Source organism: Triticum aestivum, chromosome 7A (genome assembly GCF_018294505.1).
Source record: "Triticum aestivum cultivar Chinese Spring chromosome 7A, IWGSC CS RefSeq v2.1, whole genome shotgun sequence".
Lineage (NCBI taxonomy): Eukaryota > Viridiplantae > Streptophyta > Magnoliopsida > Poales > Poaceae > Triticum > Triticum aestivum.
Window position 1 is genome coordinate 511,951,700 of NC_057812.1, and position 9,290 is coordinate 511,960,989.

Consider the following 9,290-nt stretch of genomic DNA (forward strand, 5'->3'; position numbering starts at 1 on the left):
TCTAGAGGATATGATTCTTATAGGATTTTTTCCTTTAGAGGCCTTTGGTTCATAGGAATGGATTCCTATTCCAACATAGGATTGGTTCCTATCATCCACATTTCATAGGAAAATAAAAAAGAGCATAGACTTAATGGAAAAATTCCTTTGATGTCAACCAAATGACATCTTGTTTCCTATTCCTACTCATAGGATTTGAGATACATGTCATCTCATTTCCTACAAGATTCCTATTCCTATGATAATCCTATCCTATGAACCAAAAGAGGCCTTAAGATGTACATAAGTATTTCCCGGAAGAAAAAGGAGGCGCAGCACGAAAATCCCCATCTACAGTAACTCAAAAAACATTTAATAATTGTTCAAAAAATCTGAATCTTTTTAAAACAATTTTTTAATGTTTTTCGATTTTTACTGTTCGCCCGAGCTCATTTGAGCCCACGTCCAGCGCAGCACATCACTTGATATTTCACCTGACAATCGGCTTTTCCATTTGTTCAACTTGCATCGTGCTGACCCATATTGGCACTGCTTATTCCTCAAAAAATATCGTCACTACTCTAGGTCAGCTTAACAAACTCGATGGGTCGCTCTACAGCATCCGCAAAACTATCACGCAACTACCAGGCCATTCACCGCTCCGCGTCGTCATGGCAGTGCCAGACAAAACGTTATGACTAGTTGCCACGTCGCTTTCATGATGCAGAGGCCGGCCAACAGCAGCACCGAAATTACATTGCAAATAATAAACCATCCACTGTCACTACATATATATAGTACGCACTACTGGTGCAACTTGCAGCTGGTAGTAGATATCTTCGTCTATCGGCGAGCTGACTTGACCTGAAAAAGGAAATATCCATACATTGTCATCTCCTTCCGGCCGTTATATACAGCCATACATTGTCCTAGCAAAGCACTCCGAGTTAGAAAGGAGCTCGACTTTTGTCTTCAAGAGCAATCAGCCATGACGGTAAGTTCTTGCACCTGGCTGTCTGCCTTTATCCACGGCTAAATTATCGACATGGTCTAGTGCTAAATTCTTGAGAAACCTTGTGTTGCGTGCAGATCGTGGAGATGCAGATGAACATCGACTGCGACGGCTGCGAGGACAACGTGAGGAAGGCCCTTCTCAGGCTTCAAGGTATGCTATCCGAGGAATTTCTCATCATGATTGTGGTATCAGAGATTGCTCCCGGCCTCTGCGTCGAGCGATGCACAGGAGACATGTCCTGATAATTTTGTGGTTGTGTTGTGCAGGCGTGCACTATGTGGACGTGGACCGAGCGCGGGACAAGGTGACGGTGACGGGCACGGCGAGCCAGAAGAAGGTGCTGCGCGCGGCGCGGCGCACGGGGAAGCTCGCCGTGCTGTGGCCGTCGGCGTACGACCCGGGGTACCACCACGCCCACGCCTACGCTCACGCGCAGCCGGCCTACTACCACTCCTACCAGGCCAAGCCCGCCGCCGCCGCCCACGCGCACCGCTACTACAACAGCATCCCGCACGGAGGGTACCCGGCGCCGGCGGCGCAGCACGGCAGCGCCAGCTCGTACAACTACCACGTCCATGGCTACTACGACTCGGACCTCCACGGGTACCACCACGAGCAGTCCAACGACGCGCGGAGCTACTTCAGCGACGACAACCCCACCGCCTGCTCCGTCATGTGATGCTTGCTCCGATGCCTACCAAAAATCGGCCTCCGCAGCGTGTACATACGTCGATCTCTTGTGTATAGCTCTGTCCAGCTGCTCTGTATAGGACCTTTTTTTTTTTGCGGGTGCTCTATATAAGACGTTGAAGCCTATGTTTGGAACACGAAATTTTACGCAACCTTTTTCTTCAAGAAACACAGTAGAAATGCGAACCCTCACGCACACTTTCGACAGATTGCTTTTTCTTTTAGGGGGAGAGACTGATTATGTATGCAGCCGTATATTGCAGATTTGGGCCCTCAAACGTCCTCAAACGTCTGAGGACGAGCCCGCGAACGGTGACTGGACGGGCCTCAAATTTTACCATTTACAATTACATGTCCTGTTTTTCTTCTTTTTTAGGATCTACACATCTTATTTTTAAAACATCTATTATATGCAGGGTCATGCACGATGAGCACTCCGTCCATCTTGGGCCGGCTGGGCTGTCAAAACACAACGAAATTTGCTCGTACTTAAGATTTTCACACCCGTATTAGTTTTACCTCATCGCGTGATGAGCTAGTCGACCGGCTTAAATAGCCGGCTCGTCCAAAAGCGATAAGCTTCTGACATCATTGCATCCTTAAAGAAAGATTGTCATTATGAATTTTCTATGTTTATCACATAGAAGATTTATAGTCAGGGTCTATCTCCTTGACAAGGGAAATATTCATGTTAATATTACCTTTTATGAATCACAATGTGTTGATAAAAATTAAAATCTATTATCATTGTAGTCATGGTATCAAAGCATGAACGACACGAACTTGAACACTCGATGAACAATCATCAGTTAATGAAATGCAGTGTAGTGCCAAGTTATCTCGCTCATGCAGTAAGAATTGATAGACCTATACAGCAACAGAGAGGCTTACCGACATGCGCCGCGCGGCGATGTGGTACTAAAATTTGGGTGCACTAATGAGAGATGACAGAGTTTCTGTGGCTGCAAGTGGGACCGCTACGACTTGCAGCGGGGTCAGCGGACCCGCCCTGACCCGCCCGGGCGCCGCCATATCTGCCTCATATTTGGGCCGGATATGAGGGCTGCTGATCAGCCCAGACGTTTGAGGCCCGTTTGAGGCGCCCGTCTGGGTTGAGATTCCGTGACCAGGCCGTCCGCCCGGACGTTTGAGGTGAGTTTGGGGTGTCCGGCTGGAGATGCTCTAAATCTTCGGACCGCACCTTTTTCCTGTTGAGCCTAGCGCACGTAGGTCTGTCGCTATCTATCGCTTCGAGCGAGTTATAGATGCTCGAGTTCTTGGGCCATGGCAGGGACCTCGGTTATCTGTTGCATGTGCCGTTGTTTTAGCCGTAGCCCGCCCCTGTGCGGCCTGTGCCCAGTTTAGGCCCGAGTAGAACAGTACACTCGTTATTTCTCTATTAAATTCTATTTGTGTAACCTCGCTGATGGACTTGATGCTATTTTGAAACAGATGGTCAGACAAGGAAGGATTTCTCCTATTCATGTGTGTCCAAGGGCGCCAAGTATCTCACACCTCCTATTCGCAGACAACACATTAATGTTTTTCTGTGCTACTCAGGAAGAAGCTACCCAGGTGGGAGATGTACTGGCTATTTATGAGCGCACCACAGGACAATTCATTAACCCGGCAAAATGTTCTATTTTATTTGGCCCATGTTGTGGTGACAACGACAAGCATGAGGTTGTGCATACCTTGCAGGTTCAGACGGTGGGATTTCGACGATAAGTATCTCGGTCTCCCCACACCATCTGGTAGAATGTCGAAGGGCAAGTTTCAAAATCTACAAGAGCAACTTACTAAGCGTATCTTACAGTGGGGAGAAGCGGCGTCACAAGGGGGCAAAGAAATTCTCATTAAGGCGGTTGCACAGTCCCTACCTACATATATCATGGGGGTTTTCCGTTTGCCCCGGAGTGTTTGTGATGATCTTACTCGCATGGTACGCAATGTTTGGTGGGGGGCCAAGGAGGAGAAGAGGAAGACACATTGGCGTGCATGGGATACATTGATTAAACCGAAAGTGCAAGGCGGCATGGGGTTCTGTGATTTCAGACTCTTCAATCAGGCACTTCTGGCTAGACAGGCTTGGCGTCTTATTGCTTACCCTGACAGTTTATGTGCGCAGGTGCTCAAAGCAAGATATTACCCGGCGGGACGTCTGGAAGATACGGTATTTTCGGGCAACTCATCCCAGACGTGGCAGTCTATTGTCCACGGTCTTGAGCTTCTCAAGAAAGGTCTAATTTGGCGCATTTGTGATGGTGCTTCTGTACGTATTTGGCGTGACCAGTGGATACCACATCCACTTGCGAGGTTGCCAATATCACCCCAGGGGCTGCCACCTTCGGCGTGTTAGCGAGCTCCTGGACGACCGAGGAAATTGAAATGTGCAACTACTTAATCAACATTTCATGTCAGTAGATGTCATGGAAATTATGAAGATCAAGGTGGTGCTACGGTTGGACAGAGATATTATCGCTTGGGCGCCTGAGCGTTCTGGATCGTTCACAGTCCGGAGTGCTTATCGTCTATCATATGATGAGATTCACCGTCAGACTACAGTCGCATCGAGTAGGGCACCGGACGGGCGACGTGCCATTTGGACACTTATATGGAGGTGCCCTGCTCCATCAAAGATGCGTATCTTTGCATGGTGTTTGGTCACAAATTCACTGGCTACTTGGGTGAATAAAAAATCACCGAAACTTGAGGTGTCTAACCTTTGTCCACTGTGTGCGATGGAACCGGAGGACACGTTCCATACATTCTGTAGATGCCCATTGGCTGTTGCTTTGTGGAACGCCATGCAGGAAAAATGGCTACTGCCGGACTTAGCTTCAATGAGGAATACATGCCCTGAGTGGCTTTTTGATCTTCTGTATAAACTAAATGAAGATGATCGCATGCATGTGTTGATGGTGCTGTGGAGGAGTTGGCATGTACGTAATGAAATAGTACACCATAAGCTACCACCTCCAATTGAAGCTATGATGAATCTCTTCGATGCATCAATCATTTTCCAACCACTGACATCATCAAAGGGAAGATGGTGCCGCCGCCGATTGGGTATAGTTCTACAATGATAAATACAGCAACGCAATATGCAGCCACAGTCCAATGGTCTGCCCCGCCGGCCGGTCGCGTGAAGTTGAATGTTGACGGGTCGTTCGTTGATAACGATGGTGGATTAGCAGGAGCCAATATGATCCTACGTGATAATGATGGCAACATTATCTTCTCCGCTTGTCGTTCTATCTTGCATTGTTCCGAACCGCTCCAGGCTGAGTTGTTGGCATGTCAGGAGGGATTAAGCCTTGCTCTACAAAGGTCTACTCGCCCGGTAGACATCGATATGGACTGCATGGATGCAGTCAAGTTGATCAAGTCGCCTACCCTTGACAGATCGCCACATAGAATGATAGTTCAGGATATTAAAAGGCTCTTTGGTGAAAGGGATATCTCTATTGCTCATGTAAGTAGGAATCAGAACGTTATTAGCCACACACTTGCTGCTTTCGGACAATCAGAGGGCCGAACTGCAGTTTGGTTGCGCTCTGGACCTGCAGACGTTCCTCTGCTATGTAGGAGCGAATATTCCAACAGTTGAGCAATGAAATCCTTTTAACCCCGCAAAAAAAATTCTATTTTGCAGAAAACTCCCGGAACGTATGATAATTGTAACTTTGTAACCATACCCGGATGGAGAAACATTATATATATATATATATATATATATATATATATATATATATATATATATATATATGTATAATTGGACCAGAAAAATGTGTTGATTGCAATGGTGCACTTAATTTTCCTGTTAACCAACAATAAAATACTGCATTTAATCGTCATGTGGTAATTTAGGAAATTATATGTATAGGTTTTATACCCCATTTAAAGAGACTAGATAGATACTGTAGTTTACTTCCGCTTCACCCCCTTGTCATGTTGAATAATATTTAATATTGTTGTGTAACTAAACGGAATTGAACCATTTCAGAAACATGAAGTTCCGTTGATATGCAACTTAATGTGTAGTCATTGCTTGTCTTGCCCTTGCCGTGCCATGTCATTGCATATCATGAACATGTTGGTTCTTCTGAGCAGCCATTTGTCGCTACAGAGCGATCTGAGCAGCCATCTGAGTGAGCGAACGTGAAACCTGATTACTGGGCCGGCCCAAACACGAGGACGCGAGAGGTGAGAACCTATTAGAAATTATTAGGAGCGAGGTATAGCTCCAGTACGTTGTCAGAATCAAAATTGAAGCCCATCTAAAAAACGAAGCTCAATCGAAAATCTACTGCCTTAGTGGTTTTAGAGAGTTCTATATGTCAAATCTATCCTTTCATAATTTGCAATTAATCCTTGTCTCAGTTTGTAGAATTAGGTCTAACTTTCTTGACCAAACTGCAAGCATGGAACTTTACGAGATGAAACAGGGAAAGGCAGAAGACAGAACTCGAAGTGACTTGTATTTGAATCTACTTTGGTTGGAGTTTGAAAATGAAATGAGAATAAAGTAAATTCAAGGAAGAGCTTTTTTTTAATTTTAACAGCCACTCGGGAAGTCGTGGAATGCTTTTCTTTTTCTCTTATTCCATATGGAATACAATCCGTTAAAATAAGAAGCAATAGGAGAATATTCGATCGTTCGCTCCAAAAAAGAAGGTCCTATTGAAAAATAAATCCCAAAACAGAAATAAGTAATTTTTAAAAAATTCAATTGTTTATCTATCTCTTACTCCAAAATTTCCCTGAAAAACAAATTTCATGTTTTTTCATTTAGATCACAACGGCGAGAAAAGACACAGATTTAACATTTTACGGTGCTGAAAGCCACCGGGGAAAACGTATGACAAGGGGAGGGTACATCAGCAACCCGAGGGGATAGGTGCTTCATCTCTTCTCTGCTCGCAGCAGGGCTGTCCTTGGCTTCTCTCGATCCCAACAACGGGGCTCCGGGCATGGGGACCCTCTCTACGATCTGCTTCCGCAGCACACCATGCAGCCTGCCGTACAGCATCTGCTTCACCTTCTCAAACGCCCTGTCCAATTTGTCCATCTGCACATGATATTTTGGAGATTCAGACGGCGTTTTAACATTTATTTCAGAAGAAGAAAAGGACGGTGCGTGATATGAGTACAACAACTTGCCTGCTCTGTGGCGTTCACATTGTACATGAAGAGCCCGTAGTATAGATCAAAACTGTCGCTCACCGTGTTCTCCGTCTGCGAAAAGGCGGCAAATATGATCGGTTAACAACAGGCTCTCAAGAACCAAAAAGGGTACTAGTGTCATTTTTCTTGCATTTCACTCTGCACTGCTTACCAGTTGCAGAAGGGTCTCGTAGCCCTTGGTGTTGATCGGTGTGGACTGGAGGTTTAGCTGCGCCAAAACCCTACATCACACGCACAACAAATGAACAGTTAACACTTCGGCTCTGCCAACCATAACCTACGCTGGTAAGACTGTTTCAGATTGGATAATCTGTTGCCCACCTCCCAATGGTGTGCGTGATGAACTGGCTTCCCGCAGCGTGGCGGTCGTGCTCCGCGCACGACATCTCCACCATCCGACACCCCTGCAAGCAACGGTTAGGATTGCGTGCCTTTCGTCAGTCCTGATCAGGAAGTAATCCCTGTGGTTAACCATCCTGGAGAGCGGAGAAGAAACCGAAATCCCGACCTCCTGCTCGAAGATGCTCAAGAACCGGTCGCACTTGGCCTTCTGAGCGCCTTCCTCCGCGACGCGAACCTTGTCGTAGACGAAGGGGAGATTGCTCCAGCCGTGCTTTCCGCTCTCCGGCCCGAACATGGGGTGTGTGCAGACGATGCCGAACTCCGGCGGTAGGATCTGACGGTATGGTACCGACCAATCATGGAGTTAAATCTTCAGTGAACGTCGTATTTCTAGGCATGGTAAATCGAATCATACCGAGGATGGCAGGTTTAGCTGGCGAGCACGGCAAATCCGTCCAGTCTTAGATTATTTTTCTAGTAGAAAAATAGCATGCTCACAAACTAAATTTACCATCCTCGTGCCAACATAAATTGCCATGCCTAAAAATTTGACGTCAGATTTTTTGTAGTATTTGAGTAAACTTAATGCAGCTGCACGGGTAGAGTTTGTACAGTGACACGTATGCTGGTCCCGTATGTTTGGCAGGATCCCGAAACTGCATTAACTCAACGTCACTGCTTTGAGATTTCAACCAGAGACAGCTGCTTTGAGAAGAAATAGTAGTGGCACTAGTGTGATCATCAATGGCGAGTACGGCTTGGCTTGAAGGTTCGTATCTGTACGTACCTCGAGGAGGAGGTTGCGGGGGAACTGCTTTACAGAGAGCACGTCGGCGACGATGGTGTCGGGGCGGAGTTTGGCGAGGGGGATGGCGCGGACGACGGACTCGGTGGAGAGGATGGAGCTGCAAACCAGCAGCACGTCCGGCTGCTCCTCGCACAGCGCCTCCAGGCTTCTGTTGTTGTCAGCATTTCACAGCATGATCGATCCACTTGCGATTGCATCCCAGCCGATGAATCGAGGAAAGATAGGTTGGTGGACTGGCATGGTTGGTCACCTGAAGAAGCGAATCCCGTGGGCGGCGCAGTAGTCGGAGTAGTCGGATCTGGAGGTGGCCAGCACGGCATGGCCCTGCCGCTGGATGCCCCCGGCGATGAACTGCCCGAAGTTGCCGAACCCGATGATCCCCACGCGCAGCGCCGCGGAATCCGGCGCATCCATCGTCGAGGATGCTGACGGCGACGGCGGCGGCTCCTCGCAGGCGCCACGGCACGGGGCGGCGAGCTGCTGCTCCTGCTCAGTGGAGGTCGTGGCGTCTCTTGGGGATTTGGCGCTGGAGGCGGCCGGCCTGATCGGCCGGAGGGCAGCGAGGGCGCAGAAGTCGGGGCTGAAGCGGCGCAGCAAGCTCGGCGTGGGCGTCGGCGAGGCGGCGGCGGGGGAGCCGTGGGAGGCGGAGCGGCTAAGGGAGGAAGCCATGATCGATCGGCCGGCTGTTTACGAAGTGACGGTGACGTGTATGCTGTTCTTTAAGGTTAGGTTATCCGAATTACGTCTGCAGATCGGTCGGTCGGTCGGAGTTGGGTGTGGTGGGTGGAGGGAATTCAGCGCGGGGGGCGGAGGGTGGTGGTGGCGCGCCCTCGCCAGTTGTATACGTGTCGGCTCTCTTGTAGAGAGGCAGCTGGTGACTCGAAGGTCGATGGATGGATCGGGAAACAAAGATCGCTCGGTGGGAAGCAGATCACGAGGGGTAGATGATGTGGATTCGTTGAGGAAAAATGGCGTTATCGGCGAGATCCGACGCGCGTAGCAGAGGACCACGTGGGCGATCAATAATCTCGATAGCAACTTCGTTTTGCCGGCTGATCCTGCCGCCACGGACGAGGGCAACCGAGCATGAGGATAGTGCGGGATTGTCGAAGCGTCCTGAGTTGGGACTTTCGCGGTTTCTTGCCTTCCTCCCTCAGTCTCCGTCACAAATGTGTGACGGTGACCTTCGCAGTTCGGCGGCTTTGTTGGCGACCGGTTCTTGTCGCGGCTCGATTGCTTGCTCGTGTGAATATGTCTTCACTTGCGTGG

At 48.5% G+C, this 9,290-nt stretch overlaps 2 protein-coding genes across 2 annotated transcripts; one reads left to right on the plus strand and one right to left on the minus strand.

Annotated features, from left to right (window-relative positions):
- Positions 1–810: 810 nt before the first annotated feature.
- LOC123151620 (heavy metal-associated isoprenylated plant protein 28) lies at positions 811–1,867 on the plus strand. The gene is made up of 3 exons (XM_044571302.1): positions 811–973; positions 1,069–1,144; positions 1,261–1,867. The coding sequence occupies exons 1-3, from the start codon at positions 968–970 to the stop codon at positions 1,671–1,673; spliced, it is 495 nt and encodes a 164-aa protein (XP_044427237.1). The 5' UTR covers positions 811–967; the 3' UTR covers positions 1,674–1,867.
- A 4,544-nt stretch (positions 1,868–6,411) lies between these two features.
- On the minus strand, positions 6,412–8,858 carry LOC123147895 (arogenate dehydrogenase 2, chloroplastic). The gene is made up of 7 exons (XM_044567214.1): positions 8,272–8,858; positions 8,001–8,169; positions 7,380–7,547; positions 7,193–7,275; positions 7,023–7,092; positions 6,848–6,922; positions 6,412–6,755 (listed from the first exon to the last, which is right to left on the minus strand). Exons 1-7 carry the CDS (start codon positions 8,688–8,690, stop codon positions 6,507–6,509), a joined length of 1,233 nt encoding a protein of 410 aa, XP_044423149.1. The 5' UTR covers positions 8,691–8,858; the 3' UTR covers positions 6,412–6,506.
- Positions 8,859–9,290: the final 432 nt, after the last annotated feature.